The sequence below is a fragment of the Hemitrygon akajei genome, chromosome 8, assembly GCF_048418815.1.
Source record: "Hemitrygon akajei chromosome 8, sHemAka1.3, whole genome shotgun sequence".
In the NCBI taxonomy this organism is placed as follows: domain Eukaryota; kingdom Metazoa; phylum Chordata; class Chondrichthyes; order Myliobatiformes; family Dasyatidae; genus Hemitrygon; species Hemitrygon akajei.
Window position 1 is genome coordinate 45,028,944 of NC_133131.1, and position 18,447 is coordinate 45,047,390.

At 42.3% G+C, this 18,447-nt stretch overlaps 2 protein-coding genes across 2 annotated transcripts in view; one reads left to right on the top strand and one right to left on the bottom strand.

Moving 5' to 3' along the window:
- Positions 1-18,447, top strand: part of LOC140731852 (uncharacterized) — an 89,107-nt gene that overhangs the window by 53,913 nt on the left and 16,747 nt on the right. The window contains exons 4-10 of the mRNA XM_073053768.1: positions 2,298-2,415; positions 3,750-4,027; positions 5,654-5,721; positions 8,400-8,548; positions 11,219-11,335; positions 16,469-16,612; positions 18,071-18,203. Of these exons, the coding sequence (XP_072909869.1) occupies positions 2,298-2,415; positions 3,750-4,027; positions 5,654-5,721; positions 8,400-8,548; positions 11,219-11,335; positions 16,469-16,612; positions 18,071-18,203 (1,007 nt within the window). The remainder of the gene's footprint in view (positions 1-2,297; positions 2,416-3,749; positions 4,028-5,653; positions 5,722-8,399; positions 8,549-11,218; positions 11,336-16,468; positions 16,613-18,070; positions 18,204-18,447) is intronic.
- LOC140731853 (cytochrome P450 2D20-like) overlaps positions 1,984-18,447 on the bottom strand; it is a 91,763-nt gene continuing 75,299 nt past the window's right edge. The window contains exon 9 of the mRNA XM_073053770.1: positions 1,984-2,132. Coding sequence (XP_072909871.1) covers positions 1,999-2,132 — 134 coding nt within the window. The 3' untranslated portion in view covers positions 1,984-1,998. The remainder of the gene's footprint in view (positions 2,133-18,447) is intronic.

Consider the following 18,447-nt stretch of genomic DNA (forward strand, 5'->3'; position numbering starts at 1 on the left):
GTAACGTCAGTGTAATAACTTCATGCATTTTGTGACTGAAGCCGGTTCTTTCCTTAAGGATGTTTAGAAACTGAATTGCAGTGTTTAAACACGTATGGTAGGATCTTAGATTCCAAGTGAGATGGATATTAGACCTTTTGGATTATGGATTCAGCAATATCGCCACCAGATTTCCAGTAATATACCTACAGCAGGTTTTGGGAGAAATCGGAACTATAACATTATACACTCCCTGAGCCTTCACATGGGATTCAGCCTTCACAATAAAACAGAAAGATGATCATGAAGAGGAAGTATAAAATGGTGGTGGTGCATGGTTATCCCAGATGCTGAAATTAATTTGCATCTTTTGTTGGTCATCTTATATTTCAAATAAATAAAAAAATTTGTGTCAACAAGGTGGACGTAGGTGTGAGGCAATGACTTTTCCTATTCATTACCAGGTAATAAATATTACAGCCACCTCCCTTTTAATTAAAAACTTGATACGTAATTTTATCCAGGGTGAAACTTATGACAATGGCTGGCTCCACAAACAAAACTGGCATCATTCCTGATTCTTTATTCAAAAACAAATAATTGTAGAACGATGCCCTATTTGACTGGCTCCCCATCAATCACACTAAATGCTCATTCCCTCCAGCTTTGGCTCACATTGACTGCAGTGTGTATCATCTACACCAGGGGTTCCAAACCTTTTTTATGCCATAGACCTCTACCAAAGGGGCCGTGGATATCAGTTTGGGAACCCCTGATCTACAGAAGACACAGCAGTTACTGAAATCGCAGTTCCTCTGACATCACCTCACCAGCAAGAAGTCCCACCACCTTAACCGGCAAGAAGGACAAAGGCAGCAATGCACAGGAGCACTTGCATCTGCAAGTTGCTCTTCAAGTGGTACACCATCCTGATTTATTGCTGGTTCTTCATGGTCCTGGAACTCCCTCCCCTACAGTGTAGCATCAGAGGCAAGGTTCAATCCTGACTCTGTACCGCTTTCTCCACATTCTAAAGAATAGGTCAATCGTCCGCTGCAAGTTGCCACCCATGCACTGATGAGTGCTAGAGAACGGGGGCAATTGATGGGAATATGGGGAGAACAGAAATGAAAGGAATTAATATAGAATTAGTGTAAGTAGGTGGTTGCTGGTCCAAGTGGACTCGACAGGGTGAAGATACGGCATCTCTCTATACTCAATAACCCTAGCACTGGAAGAGAACCTTCATCTGGAACAGGTCAAAAAGGTGACCCACTATCACCTCCTCAATTAGGGATGGGAAGTAATGCCCATTTTCAAAAATAAATTTTAAAAATATTCTTTCCCTTCTTTGAAGACCAGGCATGGCATAGTCCCATCTCTTTATCTCCCCTCCTAACACCCCCGTAATACAGTTGATGAAGCCACTCATCCCTCATTTTCTCTCCAATCATCCTAGCCGGGAACATGATCGCATTAGACTCTGCACCTTCTCTTTTTGTCAGGCTTAATATCAGCTTTCTATAGAGAAAGAACAAGGAAAACTAGAATTTGGAGTGAATCCATTAACCTTTGACTCCAAGTTCCCCCTTTGTCTCTATAGGTAGTGGGACAACCAGGTGACTTTCCCCTGATATTCCATCTCATGAGGCCAAGTTGTGGACAATTCCAACTTGGATGTCTTTAGCGACTCCCAACTCTGGGATCTGGGAAGCTACATGTGGCTAGCAGTGGAAATGAGCCCTGGCATTTCTGTGCTCATGAGTAAATGTTTAAGTATCTCTAGATGAAGGTGTCTAGTGAAGTGTGAGTTCTCTTCATTCTCCACCCCTGTGCATACTACCCTACCTTATGCTGCTGTTTAATTGCTTACATGCGAGCCTTAAGAAATAAGAAGCCTTTCCTCACTGATCCTGTTTAGGCCTCCGGTACCTGCTGCACCATGTGCAATCCCCACACACAAACAACCAAAGCAGCAATGTGTATTGGGGTATTATGACACAATAATTCATTTAACCATCACATTGCGTCGATGTGGGATTTGAACTCATGAACACTGTTTCCATGCACCAGTGGCACCACAGGGTAAAGGTGATAGCAGGCAGTTTTAGGAAAGTGAGCAATGTTGCTGAGGTACATGCAGCTCGAAGTACCTGCTGGGAGAAAATAAACAGGTCACAGAGGGAGAAACAACTGTTGCCCATTCAGGTTGCTGTTGAGTGAACCAAGGTCAACCAATCTGGAATTTGCAATGGCTAATATGAGAAACTTCCTCATGTGCATCCTAATGTAATAATGAAATCATTATGTATCTGCAGGAGAAGGCAGCCAAGAGAAAATGTCCCAGTTGTTGCTTCAAATGTCTTCCGATCATCAGTGGATTAATTCTCTTCATATTGATAGCAGGATGCATTACGCTGATTCGTGGTGTTCTTGGTGAGAAAGCAATTCAATTCATATAACTTACCTGTCAACATATTTGTATGCTTGATGTTGACATAGCACACCATTCCAATGATCAATTCCTGAACAGTCTCAGAACAAACTTAGTTCCTGATAACTTTGCAACAAGGGCCTCAAGTGCAAAAAGAACGGATAACTGGACTGAACACAACTTTGTGCTGTCCACGTAGCTCTCCCTAATGCTGGGAGCCGCACCTGGACTGCAAGGTCAATACTGGGACTAAGCCTCTTTGCACTCCAGTGCAGAATTTCACACATTGGGAACCTTAACTTGGTGCAGGTTTGGGAGAAGGTGGCTGGGGGCTTTAAAATAAATAATGATCAATATTGATCATTATTTGGATCAAGAATCAGAAACAAATATTGGTTTCTGGCTCTTGGTTCTAGTGATGGAGCTGGTTGATTGATAATGTGGAATTTTCCAGGCTGAATTGGTCCTTAAAACATTTCAATGAGCTGTAGCTGAATCCATCCCTGATTTAACATGGATTGGATAAGTTTCCTGGGCCTCAGGAAATCCAGCTGCTGAGGGGAGGCAGTGGGTTAAAATGCTAGGGGAAGCTTCAAACGTCTGAGCATCAAACCTTGAGGCAGAGTGGGGCAGAGTTTTGTTGCTTTCCCTTGACTTCAGGCTCTATCCCCCACCATTGAGCATATTCTCAGCAATCCTATTCACTCTAAGATTGGCCATGCCATTGGCTCTAAATTTTTGTACTGAGTCTATGTACCACCTATTGCGTGAGAATCTGAAATAAAAACAGACCAAAAGCATTCCATGTGCCAGGCACCATCTGGGGGAGAGTAGCAAAATTAATGTTGCAGGTTTAAGAATACAAACATTTTCTTGCCATCTTCTACAAAGGAATCTGGGATCCTAGTACATGAAACAAAATGTTAGCATTCAGTTACTACAAGTAATTGAGAAGGGAAATGAACCATATTGCCAGGGCCATGAGGATTAAAAGTAGGAAGTTTTGCTGCAACTCTACAAGGCATTGGGGAAAGGGCACCTAGAGTGCTGTGCACAGCTTTGATCATATTATGAAGACTGATAGACTTGCACTGGTGACAGTGCAGTGAAAGAGCAGTAAATTGATTTCTGAAGTGAAGTGTTTGATGTATATTTGAGCTGGTTGGACAACTGATCTGAAGTACCTTTCCCCAAGTGCTACCTGATCTCCTGAGTGTTTCACCTTTCTGGTTCTTGCTGATTTAGTGAAGGTTCTTCCCTCAAATAAGGAGTGACAATCAGTTTCTATCAAACCAACACGAGACAAACCTAATGAAGGATCTGTGCTTTCTTTCAGAGGTCCCAATGATCATCAATGGCTTTGCTCCCAATCGCCCTTTGAGTACATTAGCCACAACAATCCTGAGCAGCACCAGCCAAACACACACCTTCTCCACCAGTGCCAATAATGACTCAAGTGCAACAAACACTACACCTGATTCAAATGACTACAGTCCAAATGCCAGATGCTACTTTGTGGGAGAGATGGAGGTGAAAGAGAATATCTCCATTGAGCTCAACAGTGATCCCAGCTCAGAAGAATATTTGAGGATTGCAGAAGGTGTAGAGAAGATGGTAAGACTTTTAGGTATTTTAAAATTGAAAGCAGTTTTTAAAATTATTTATTGACATACAGCATGGAGTAGGCTTTTCCAGCCCTTTGAGTCATGCTGCCCAACAATCCCCAAGTTATTCCTCGCCTAATCACAGGGCAATTTACAATCACTAATTAACCTGCCAACTAGTAGATCTTTGGACTGTGGGAGGAAACTGGAACACCCAGAGGAAAGCCACATGGTCACGGGGTGAACATACAAACTCCTTACAGGCTGCGATGGGAATTGAACCTGGGTTGCTGGTATTCTACTGTTTTCTAATCTGCATGCTATTTCTGTTGCCTGTACTGTAGAGCATTGTGCTAGCCACTACACTACCATGCCACCCTAACAGAAGCTACAGAGATTTAAAATATCATTTTATTAGCAATAAAAGTTTAAATTTCTGTCTTTGAATTAAAACGTATATGGAATAGATAATGTAGTGTTATCCCCAAGTGAGATACAAAATGCTGAGCAACCTTGGCAGAATGGATGTGGAGAGAATGTTTCCTCTTGAGGGAGAGTCCAGGTCACTGTTTAAAAATAAGCATTGCCCATTTAGGGTCAAGACAGGGTGACTTTTTTTTAAATCTCAGAGTCTCTTGAATTCTTTGCTCAAAGGCCAGTGGAAAGGGATTCTTCTTTGAAGGAGATTATTGAAAGAACAAGGGAGAGTAAATTTACCACAAGCTGGAGGAAGTTCAGAATGCAGGGTTGAATTTGTAGTCAGGTTAACCAGTATCTTATTGAATGATGGAGCAGGGAAGAGGGCTGAGTGATCTACTCTTGCTCCTGATTGACACTGTCAAGTTGGCGGTGGGGGAGGTGAGAGGCAGGGTTGTCACTAATGTTTAGTAGTGGTGATTCATAGCTTGTTAGCATCTGGGACATTGATGGTGGGAGCATATTTCATTTGATAAAGCTTCTTATGGCAGAGATCTGCATCTTCCAGGATGGTCACATATAATGATTTTCATCATATTGGGATTGTTGTCTTTGAAGGTGACTATCACTTTTCAGTGTGGAAGAATGCCACAGAGCACATTTGAGTAGTGAACTGTTTTGAGTAAACTGTTTTGTGTCAGCAACTTCCTATTCCTCCTTTGGTTTCTCAAGTTCAAGTTCAAGATAATTGTCATTCAACCATACATGAATTTCTATGAATACGGCCAAAGGAAACAGTGTTACTCCAGAGCCAAGGTGCAAAACACAATACCAACAATCATTCACAGCACAAACCACACATGGCGTATATAAGACAGCAATAAACTACAGTCAGACACAAAAATACTCTTAATACCCAAAATGGACTTCAATTCTTTCAGAGAAATTAACATTAAATCCAAGGGGTTAAGATTTAAGGGTAATTTTACAAATTTTTGCTTGGTAAACATTTTGCCTAGGAGAAACTATTATCAAGGTGAGCATTTCCAACATATGCATTGATTTGGGGTTAAAGGTTTACAGCCCCCAAGGAATTTTCCCTCCAATAACTAACTCCCCAAAATGACCTGCACTGTGCTTGTTTGTTGATTTGTTTCATCTTGCTAATTATTTTAATGAGAAATTTGTGAATAATCTATTCCATTTTTTTTCTTGTCAGATAAATACTACATACAACACTTCAGCATTCAACACGGTGTATATAACTACGAAACTCATTGGAATAAGGTGAGAAGTAGACTCGTGAAAATTCCCACCATTTAACTGAAGTGATGTGAATCAAACTCCATCATTAGAAGATGGACAAAGTACTTCTGGAGACGAGCTTGTGGCTGACTACACAGAGAAATGAAAGATATGCACTTGAAGGATCATTTAAAAACATCAATAACTTTCCTTCTAACACTCCCTCTGACAAGACTCCAGTGAAACACATACATAGACCTTAAAATAATTCAACAATAGTCACAGTAGCTCCAAAGAGCAATGACAATGGTGCAGACATTAAGGCATGTTCTGTTGGGGTAGATTCCCTTTGTGAAAGTAGATGCAGAGAGTGTGGTACTATAGGGAACTGGGGATTGACTGATTTATTATCCCTCTGCATCCCATTCTCCCACTTTCTCCCTGTAACCTTTGACTCCCTTACTAATCAAGAACATATCAATCTCCATTTTAAATATACTCAATGCCTCCACAGCTGTCTGTGGCAATGAATTCCACAGATTCAGCACCCTCTGGCTAAAGAAATTCCTCATCTCTGTTCCAAAGGATGTCCTTCTATTCTACGGCTGTGCCCTCTGCTCCTAGACTCCCCCACTCGGAAACATCCTCTCCATGTCCACTCTATCTAGGCCTTTCAATATTCAATAAGGTTCAATGAGATCCCCCCTCCCCCCTCCCCATTCTTCTGAACTCCAGAGAGTACAGGCTGAGAGCCATCAAACGCTCCTCATATATTAACCTTTTGTTCCCGAGATCATTCTCTTGAACTTCCACTGGACTCTCTCCAAGCCAGCACATCCTTTCTTAGATAAGAGGCCCAAAACTGCTCACATTACTCTAAGGACGGTCTGACCAATGCCTCATAAAACTTCAGCATTACATCCTGACTTTTATATTCTAGTCCTCTCAAAGTGAATGCTAACATTGCATTTGCTTTCCTTACCATTGACTTAACCTCCAAGTTAACTTTTAGGGAATCCTGCACAAGGACTCCCGAGTCCCTTTGCATCTCTGATTTCTGAATTCTCTCCATTTAGAAAATTGCCTACGCCTTTATTCCTTCTACCAAAGTGCATGACCATACACCTCCCTACACTATATTCCGTCTACTACTTCTTTGCCCATTCCCTTAATCTGTCTGTTCTGCAGTCTTTCTGCTTCATCAACACTACCTGCTGCTCCACCTACCTTCATATCCTCCACAAACTTGGCTTCAAAGCCATTAATTCCATCATCCAAATAATTGACGTATAAAATGAAAAGAAGCAATCCCAACACTGACCCCCTGTGGAACACCAGTAGTCACCCACAGCCAACCAGAAGACACCCTTTATTCCCTCTCTTTGTCTCCTGCCAGTCAGCCAGTCTTCTTGTTGTTGTTAAAAATTTTCCCTGAAAAAAATGAGTTTCTGTGTGTGCACATTTCCAGCAAAGACTGGCACTGTTGTACTCTCCTCTCATGAAAATATATCACAGAAGACTTAATGAGTGAGAGGATCAGATATCATTTAATGAGATAAGGGGAAATGGAAAAATTAGTTGAAAACAAAGAGAGGGCTATTTAGTTGAAGTGATATTTGACCCCTTTAGGAATATGTAGTTAGACATCTGATTAGAGAGTGGGGCTGAATGAATTTGTTAACAAGCTGAATCAATGTGATAGTCTTTCTACTTTGTTTCTTCGTATGTTGGGCAAATGTAGCTGGGTGAGATCAGGTAATGGGACTAGAATAATGGTGTAATGGATGTGTAAAACCTTGAATAGGCCTGGTCTGCAGAATGGGTATTAGCTGGTGGAGACTCTAGATGACAATTTACAGGAGTGATTGTATATCAATGAACTTAGCGCAGGGTTTCCCATGGACCCTTACCATTAAACGAGGTGTCCGTGGACCCCAGGTTGGGAACCCTGGTTCTAGAGGATGCACAAATGTCACTAAGGCCCAATGGCATCTTTAACATTATCATCATTATGTGCTGTGTCATATGATGTGGGTGATCATTGTCATGACCATGATTGTTCTTGGTAAATTTTTCTACAGAAGTGGTTTGCCATTGCCTTCTTCTGGGCAGTGTCTTTACAAGATGGGTGACCGCAGCCATTACCAATACTCTTCAGAGATTGTCTGCCTGCAATCGGTGGTCGCACAACAAGGACTTCTGATGTGTACCAGCTGCTCCTATGACCATCCACCACCTGCTCCCGTGGCTTCACGTGATCCTGATCGGGGGCTAAGTAGGTGCCCAAGGGTGACCTGATGGATAGCGGAGGGAAGGAGTGCTTTATACCTCCTTTGGTAGAGACAGATCTCCATCATGCCACCTGTCTTTAACAGCACCCTCTTAATCCCTCCACCCTAGGTACAAAGCTGTGGCCAAACATCAACCAGTGTCAAAATGCAGCACACAAAACACTGGAAGAACTCAGCAGATCAGGCATTGTGTATGAAGAAGAAATAAGCAGTTAATACCCTTCATCTGGACTGCTCAGATAAAGGATGTCAACCTGAAACATCAACAGTCCATTTCTCACCATGGATGCTGCATGACCTGCTGAGTTCCTCTAGTGTTTTGTATGTTGCTCTAGATTCCAACGTTAGCAGTTTCTTGTGCCTCCAATGTCAAAATGGCTAGGGTCAGTTGGACCAATGTTGCACTAAGTAATCTCTTTCTCATTACAGTCCTGTCTACTCTGCTATCCGGTTCTGGATGCAGCTCGAGTGCAGTGTGAGATTCCGTGCAGAGGAAATTACAGCAGTATTTCAGGAAGCAGAGGGGACCATCAATTTGACCAACAACCAACGGCTGAAGGTTCAACTCAACACCATGAGTAAGTCTATTCACCATATGTCTTGATCTAAATAGTTTTATTGAATACCAGCTGCTACCATTCCATTGCTGTAACTGCACTGTAAGTTCAGTGAAAGTATTCAGGCAGATATTGAAGGTGCTGTGATCAGGTGGAAGCATGGAGGCACCTTTCAGAATTGTACTTGCCAGGTGAGGTTCCATTTGTTGCAATTTGTTTTAATCATTTGATTCATTCTCCATCTTAATCCAACAAAGCATTTTCTGAGTTGTTAACCACTTGAGCTTCACTTTACTGGACAGACTATCTTCCTGAAGTGAAGTTGACTTATAGCTTTCAAATAGTCCTTATTGAGAAAGACTTTGCTTGCATTGTCTAACTAGTTAGAGCATTGTTACTACTAGAAAATATAGACTACCAGACTACAGAAACACCCACAAACACTGGAGGAACTCAGCAGGCTGGTCAGCAACTATGGAAAAGAGTAAACAGTGGACGTTTTGGGCTGAGACCCTTCATCAGGACTTAAAATGAAAGGGGAAGATGCCAGCCCCCACCTCTTTATTCTGGTGTCTTCCCCTTTCCATCTCAGTCCTGATGAAGCTCTTGGCCCGAAGTATCAACTGTTTACTCCTTTCCATAGATGCTACCTAACCTGCTGAGTTCCTCTGGCATTTTTTGTGTGTTGCTTTGGATTTCCAGCATCTGCAGATGTTCTTGTGTTTATGATAGACTACAGTATATCTTCTAGTAGAGGCAATGCCACAACTAGCCAGACAATGCAAATGACAGGGTGGTGAAGAAAGTGTTCAGCATTCTGGCTGTTGAGTATAGGAGTTGGGAGATTACATTGCAGTTACATAAGATGTTGGTGAGACCACACCTACAGTATTGTTAACAGATTTAGTTACCCTGTTACAGGAGAGATGTCATTAAACTGGAAAGGATGCAAAGATGTTTTGTGAGAATGTTGAGAGGAACAGAAAGAGGTTGGGAAGCATAGGACTTGGAACATATGAGTGAATTTATAGAGATGGTTAAAGTCATGAGGGGCATAGATAAAATAAATGAGCACAGTCTTTTTTCCAGGGAAAGTGAATCACAAACTAGAGGGCTTAGGTTTAGGGTGAGAGGGAAAATATTTAAAAGGGACCTCTGAAGAAACTTTCTCACACAGAGAGTGGAGGGTATATGGAATGATTTGCCAGAGGAAGTCATTGAGGCAGGTACAAGAACAACATTTAAAAGACATTTGTACAGGCACATGGGTAGAGATAGGCCAAACGTGGGCAAATGGGACTACCAAGATGAGCACCTTGGTTGGCATTAATGAGTTTGGTCTGAAGGACCAGTTTCCATGCTGTTATTATTCTATGACTCTGATTCTGAAAGGACCATCAGCTTTTACTCAAGATCAGTAAATACTTGTGATGTTGAACTGGAGGGGGCATATTAAAAAGTGAGTGTGCTCTGATTGCAGCTTGTCAGTAAGTCAGGAATGGAGATGGTGAAGGGCTCACATCAAAAAGTCTATAAACAATAGACACAAAATGCTGGAGGAACTCAGCAGATCAGATTGCATCTGTGGAAAAGAGTAAACAGTTGATGTTTCAGGCTGAGACCCTTCATCAGAACTGGAAAGGAAGAGGTTAGAGTAAGAAGGTGGGGGCAGGGGAGGAATAAGTACAAGCTGGTAGGAGATAGGTGAAACCAGGAGAGGGGAAGGGGTGAAGGAAAGAACTTGGAAGTTGATTGCTGAAAGAGATCAAGGGTTGGAGAAGGGGGACTCTGATATGAGAGAACAGAAGATCATGGAAGAAAGGGAAGGGGAGGAGCACCAGAGAGAAGTGATGGGCAGGTAACGAGATAAGGTAAGAGAAGGAAATGGGGATTGGCAAGGAGAGGAGGAGGTGGAATTATCTGAAGTTTAAGAAATCGGTGTTCATGTCATCAGGTAGGAGGCTACCTGGAAAAAATAGAGTTATAGTACACAGGTTCACTGTCCATTGAGAAAAAATAATGATTAATGCCACCTTTTTGAGGCATCGCCTTTTGAAGATGTCCTTGATGCTAGGAGGCTAGTGTCTGTGATGGAGCTGGCTGAGTTTGTAACTTTCTGCAGTTTTTCCTGATCCTGTGCAGTATCCCCTGCATACCAGACAGTGATGCAACCAGTTAGAATGCTCTCCACAGTACATCTGTAGAAATTGGCAAGAGTCTTTGGAGAAATACCAAGTTTCCTCACACTCTAAATGAAATATAGCCACTGTTGTGCCTTCTTTGTAATTGCATCAATATGTTGAGCCCCGGATAGATCTTCAGGGATGTTGACACCCGGGAATTTGAAGTTGTTCACCCTTTCCACTACTGATCCCTCAATGAGGACTGGTGTGTGTTCCCTCGACTTCTCCTTCCTGAAGTTCATAATGAGTTCCTTGGTTTTACTGACATTGAGTGTAAGGCTTTTCTTGCTCCATCACTCAACCAGCTGTCTATCTCACTCCTGTATGACCTGTCACTCAAGTTTTGAGTAGTCTGCTATAACACACTCACTAACCAAATATGTGCTAATTGTGTGCAGCTGTGGAATAGATCTGTAAAAAGGATTCCAGGGAAGGCATTGCAAAGCCAAAAGGTCTTGCACTACAACCAGCACTATTTAACTTGCTGAACCAATTTGGTTTTTTTCAGTTATATGGTGTGAGAACAGCATGCCAAGATGTTCCAGTGGATACTGCATTAATAAAAACAATGGATTTTGTGATGGCATTGAAGATTGCTGGGATGGAGAAGATGAAGCAATTTGTGGTCAGTTAGCTTGCAATATGACCCCATGCTATTTATCATTCCACAGTGCAGTGAGGGTAAATTAGACATGGTGACAGGGGCTCCCGCTGATCCACTGTAACATATGCAGTATGCTTCTCTTCCATTTCTCCCCACCCAACCAAAATCTCATCATAAACAGCACACTCACACTCACGTTCACACTGAGCTCTCGGCACCTCTTCCAACCAGTGACCTGAACCTGACCCCATGTAGGGTCTTCAATGTAAATTGTCTTCACTCAAGCCTCTTCCCTTGTCCACCACTAGCCAATTGTGCAAAACTTTCTCACTGAGTCTGTGGGGTCACATAGAACAGAACAAAGATCTTCCACGTAATTATTTATTTAGAGATACAGCACGGAACAAGCCCTTCTGGCCCAACGAGCCATGCCGCTGAGCACCCCGCCTAGTCACAGGACAATTTACAATGACCCATTAGCCTACTAACCAGTACGTGTTTGGATTGTGGGAGGAAACTGGAGCAACTAGAGGGATCACACGCAGTCACAGCGAGAGTGTACAAACTCCTTACAGACATTGCTGGAATTGAACTCCAAAGTCTGACAGCCAAGCTTTAACAGCATTGCACTAACCGCTACACTACCACAGAGCCCAAATAGCTAACCATCAAGGGTCCATCTATAATAATCCCACTTGCCAGCACATGCTGCCTAGACTGCCATGCCTTGGTAATTCAAAGTACTTCTTAAGTGTTGTGGGAGTATCTGCCTCTGCCACCCCTGGTATATTTCAGAACTCAATCACCATCTGAATGAAAAACATTCCTCCTTGCATTCACTCTAATCCTTTTCCCCCTTCGCTTAAATCTATGGCCTCTTGTTTTTGACACCTCTTCTCTAGCAAAGCATTCTGTAGTATCTACCCTGTCTATGTATCTCATAATATTCTACACTATTGTGTTTTCCCCCCCCCCCACACCCCAGCCTGTCTGCTCCAGAGAAAACAAAGCCAGCCCACCTGTCTCTCCTCAGAACTGAAATCTTCCATGGGCATTGGTATTGATTTATTATTGTCACACCTACTGAGATACAGTGGAAATCTTGTCTTACAGATTAAGTCATTACACAAAAACAGAGCACAAATTATTGCAGAGAAACAAGGTACAACAAGAACAACACAGAATAAAGTGCAACAGCTACAGGAAAAGTGCAATGCAGGTCATCAATAAAATGCAAGTCACACAGGGGTAGATTGAGAGGTCAAAAGTTGATCTTACTGTAATAGGGAACCATTGATTAGTCTTATTACAGCAGGGTAGATGCTGTCCTTGAGCCTTCTGGTAAGTGCTTTCAGACTTTTATATCTTCCACCTGATGGAAAAGGTGAGAAGAGAGAACGCCTGGGAAGAGTGGGGTCTTTGATTATGTTGACTAGAGGGGAGCTGGTTTCCATGATGTGCAGAGCTGTGTCCACAACCCTCTGCAGTTCCTTCCGGTCAATAAAAATTGGTGAGGGTTGACCGTGACATGCTAACTTTCTTTATCCCAGGTGACATCCTGGTGAATCTCCACTGCACCATCTCCAGAAGAATCACATCCTCCCTGTAGTGTGACATCTTGAACTACACATAGTATTCCATCTGTGACCTAATGACAGTTTTATAAAGTTGTAACAAACTCTCCCTACAGCCATATTTTATGGTAGGGCCAATGAAGACGAGTATCCTGTATGTCTTTTTTGCCAATCTGTCTATGTGTGCTGCCACCTTTAAGGATCGTTGGCCTTGTACACCAAGACCGCTTTGTTCCTCAGTATTCCCCAGGGCCCTTCCATTCATTCTGTATTAAACCCACTCCCCAAAATAATTCACCTTACACTTATCAGGATCAAGTTCCATCTGCCCAACTTACCACCTGATTAATATCACTCTGTAGCATTAGATAATATAGAGTCATAGAAAACACAGCACAGAAACAGGCCTTTTGGCCCATCTAGTCCATGCTGAGCCATTTAAACTGCCTCCTCCCATCGACCAGCACCGGGACCATAGCCCTCCATATCCCTACCATCCATGTACCTATTCAAATTTCTCTTAAACGTTGAAGTTGAATTTGTGTAAACCATTCGCGCTGGTAGCTCATTCCACATTCTCACGGCCCTCTGAGTGGAAAAAGTTTCCCCTCATGTTCCCCTTAAACTTCTCACCTTTTACCCTTAACCTAGGACCTCTAGCTGTACTCCCACCAACCTCAGTGAAAAAAGCCTGCTTGCATTTATCTTATCTATACCCCTCAATATTTAGTATACCTCCATCAAATCTCCTTTTAATCCTCTACATTCCAAGGAATAAAGTCCTAACATATTCAACCTTTCCTTTAAACTCAGATCCTCCAGTCCCGGCAACATCCTTGTAATTTTTCTCTATACCCTTTCAACTTTATTTACATCTTTCCTATAGGTGGGTGACCAAAACTGTACACAGTACTCCAAAATAGGCCTCACCAATGTTTATACAACTTCAATCTAACATCCCATCTCCTCTCCTCAATACTTTGATTATGTACGCCATCTTTACAATTCTATCCACCTGTGATGCTCCTTTCAATGAATTGTGGACTTGTATTCCACCGCACTCCTCAGTGCCCTACCGTTCACTGTGTAAGACCTACCCTAGTTGGTCCGACCGAAGTGCAACACCTCATACTTGTTTGCATTAAATTCCATCTGCCACTTTTCAGCCCACTTTTACAGCTGGCCCATAGAACCATAGAACATTACAGCACAGAAACAGGCCTTCTGGCCCTTCTTGTCTGTACCAAACCATTTTTCTGCCTAGTCCCACTGACCTGCACCTGGGCCATATCCCTCCAAACCCCTCTCATCCATATACCTGTCCTAGTTTTTCTTAAATGTCAAAAGTGAGCTCGCATTCACCACTTCATCTGGCAGCATGTTCCACACTCCCACCACTCTCTGTGTGAAGAAGCCCCCCCCCCAATGTTCCCTTCAAACTTTTCCACCTTCACCCTTAACCCATGACCTCTGGGTTTTTTCTCCTCTAGCCTCAGTGGAAAAAACCTGCTTGCATTCACTCTATCTATACCCATCATAATTTTATATACCTCTAACAAATCACCCCTCATTCTCCTACGCTCCAGGGAATAAAGTCCTAACCTACTTAACCTTTCTCCGTAACTCAGTTTCTCAAGTCCCGGCAACATCCTTGTAAACCTTCTCTGCACTCTTTCAAACTTATTAATATCCTTCCTGTAATTAGGTGACCAAAACTGTTCCAGATCCCGCTGCAAGCCATGTTGGTGAAGACTAGCTTCTTCACTTTTGAAAACACCATCAATTTTTGAGCTATTTGCCACCTTACTAATCACACTCCTACAATCACATCTAAGTACTTATTGTATATAACGTATGGGTGCCACAGCAACGTAGCAGTTAGCACAACTCTATTTCAGCTCAGGACATCGGAGTATGGAGTTTGCTTCTGACTTTATCTGTAAGGAGTTTGTACATCATGGTATGCATTGGTTTCTTCCGAGTGCTCTGGTTTCCTCCTACATTTCAAAGATGTATCAGGTAGTAGATTAATTGGTCATTGTAAATTGGCCCATGATTAGGCTAGGATTAATCAGTGGGTTATTGTTGGGACTGTCACTACCGCGGATTCAGCAGCACAGTAGATACGGCAAATGCGCTTGTGAATATGCATGTGTCAGCTAAGTATTATTTCATTGTGATAGTATTTCACTCCATTGATTCTGTTGAAGTATTTGTCGAGACTTGGACACAGCAACACTTTGCTGCCTTTTTGCATTCTGCCTTGCTTGAGAAATAGGACTGTCGAGTCAACTGACTCTGAAGACTAGCGGTATTCGTTTTATTCTTAGTTGTTCTTTTCCATCTCAGTGTAGGCTTCGTTCTCTATTTGAGAGTTTTAGTTAATGGCCCTGTTTGGCCTAGTGTTTATTGTTTTCTTTTCTCTTTAACACCGTTCGCATTAACGTCGGTGAACTATCGACCTGTTTCAATGTCTCTCATTCCGCACTTGGGCCATGTCCGCAGGGGTGACAGGGACAGCTCGAAGGGCCAGAAGGAACTATTCCACACTCTATCTCTCGATGGATAAGTAATTAAAATAACAGGTGGCTCCACTCCCTGTGGTACATTTGTCCATCACAGACTTCCTTTTACAAAATCACCCCACCACCATCAATCCTTTTCCTATTACCAAACAAATTTTGGACCCAGTTTGCCAATTTGCCTTGGATCCTCATAGATCCTTTTCGATCAGCCTTCTATGTGGATTCTTCTCAAAAGTCTTACTGGTGTCCACATAAACCACAGACACCACTTTGCCCTCAGTAAATATATTAAGTTGCCTTTTAATATAAACTCAACAAAATTAATCTGCCTGTTATTTAGTTATTTATTTAGAGATATAGTGTGTAATAGTCCCTACTGGCCCTTTGAGTTGTCTGGAACATTAGCCAAGTGCCAGTTCTGTCTCTACTGTCCTGTCATTCAGTACACAAATTCTCCTCTCCTAACCTCTACCTCTTTGGCTTCTGTGAAGTCAAACTGTGCACCGACTGACTTCTGTCTTTATATACTTACATTACACAGAAGGCAAACGGTATATGGATCAAGCTGCCAGAGGAAGGGGCGTTTAAAACATATTTAGACATAGTCATGAACAGGAAAGGTTTAGAGTGATATGGGCCAAACACATGCATGTAAGACAACTTGGTGGGTATGGACAAGTTGGGAGGATGGTTCTGTTTTTGTTCTCTATAAAACAATGACTCTACAATTCTTGGACCTTGTTCTTTGTGAAAATGTGCAACATGATAAATCTCTCTTCATTTTATGGGAAAAATCATGGTGTAGAGAAGAACCCTTTCAGCCCATTGTGCTTGTGATGGTCTTTGAAAAACAACACCCAGTTTATTCCATTGTCCTCTCTCCCCTCCAAAAATGTCTCTGTCATTGTCCCTTTGAAAGTTACCATCAGCTTCCACACCTGTGTTGCTGTTCCTTCTGGTTTACAATAATTCACTGCATAACTAATATTTGCTTTGTCTCTCCTCTGATTATTTTGCCCCTGCCTTAATTATGTGTCATATTTACTACAACATAGAAGGGCACTCAACCACCCCGACTACAGATCAGCAGTGTACAGAGGGCATGATGCTGTGTGCAGATGGCAACTGTTTAAATAAAGACAGTGGCTTCTGCGATGGTGATTCTGATTGTTCTGATGGAAGTGACGAATGGAATTGTAGTGAGTTGCCTCATTATCTATTATTTTACTTTGAACTTTAAATATTACTAGATGTTTCTTTGTTGTTTGATACGCTGCTCTCTCTGTCCCAGGTTGTTCCAGAGGGCAGGTCTCTACCTAAAGCACAAACAGTATCTAGTGGTGGGAACCGGCTGGGTTTTCTCTCAACAGCCCCTGCTGTGTTCTACCAGTTTACAAAATCTCTTTACAGGAGGGATATGGAGAGGACATTTCTTCTTGTGGCAGAGTACAGAACCAGCAGGGAATGTTTAAAAAGTAGGAGATGCTGGAGATGTGCACCCATGGCAAGGCATTTTCTAGGGCTAGGTAAATGGATTGTGAGGCCTTCACGAGTCTCTTCCTCAAAGAGTGGTGGAGGCCAAGTTTGAACATTCTCCACACAGGCTTTCTTTGAGTGCTCGGCTTTCCTCCCGCATCTCAAAGGGGCGTAGGTTGAAAGATTAATTGGCCATTGTAAATAGCGGGTCAGTGAGTGGGGTTAGTTGATGAGAAAATGGAAAGAATAATAAATAGGGATTCGTGTAGGCTTTGTGGAATTGGGCTGAAGGGCCTGTTCCCCTGCTGTATGTCTCGATGACTTGCCTCATCCTGTTGCCTACAGTGGGTGAGTAGAACTGTAACTATTTGCTGGAACCCCAGCAGTCTCATATAAAGGAGCCCAATTTAAGACCCACTGGCTGCTTTAGAAGCTCTCTAGGAATATGATGATTCACGCAACACTGGATCTTCAGTTTGAGGCTGTTTCATCCTGAAACATTAACTCTGTTTCTCTCTCCACAACTGCCTTCTTTCCAACATTTTCAGTTTTAATTTTAAACTGCTGTTGGCCATGAACACATGTACTCTAACCTACTAACAAATGATGGTTATTTCATTATTTCCTTTCACAATCCCTTTAGAATACAAGGTAAACTGAGCTAAAACCTTACGTACCCATTACAAATCAAAAAATTAAACATCTACACATGCTGGAAATTGGAAGTATAAACTGAATGTGGTGGAAATATTCAACAGGCAGCATCTGAGAGTATTAACACGGTCAACATTTCAGGTCAGTGTCCCATCGCCAGCGCTGAGAACTGGTCATTGACATGAAATGTTAACTGTGTGTGTCTCTCTGCAGATTTGCTGAGTATTGATATTTGTTTTATTTAAAACCTTTTGTGCTTATTCTACTTTGCCTGCATCAGATTAAACTGATGAAGAACAATGCGATCTGGAATATTGCTCTCAACCACCTTGACATGAAACCATGAGTTCTGATACGGTGGTCGGTAGAGTGTTCTGTTGCCTTCCCCCTGGAAACATTGAGAACTTCACCTCCAGTGTATGTCTTTCATTCCTGAAATCCCAGCCTGTCCTCTTATAGTTATCAATACATTTCCAGATTATTTCTACCATGTAATGAGATGTTTATCTTGTTTTAATTTGAACCAGATTGTGAAATATCCCATCCCACTGATTGCTCGTCAGTCGTGACCCTCACCGGAAGCAAGTATAGAAATCCTTGCCAAGGCTCTCTTATCTCCAACCAATGGGTGCTGACTACTGAAAACTGTGCTGAAGACAGGTACAAAGACCATTCTTCTTCCTTCAGTAACAGGTTGAGACAGTGTGCTCACTGCCAGAAGCAAGACACCCAGGCAAAGGGTGATAAAAGGGAAACAGCATGAAAACTGATCACTTATTCCAGATGATCAATTACATTGTGATATCAGTACATACCCTTTAAATGAAAAGGGAGGCTGATGGATGAATGAATAAGTAAGAATATATACGTACAAAGAACATAAAACTGCACAGTATGAAGTAAC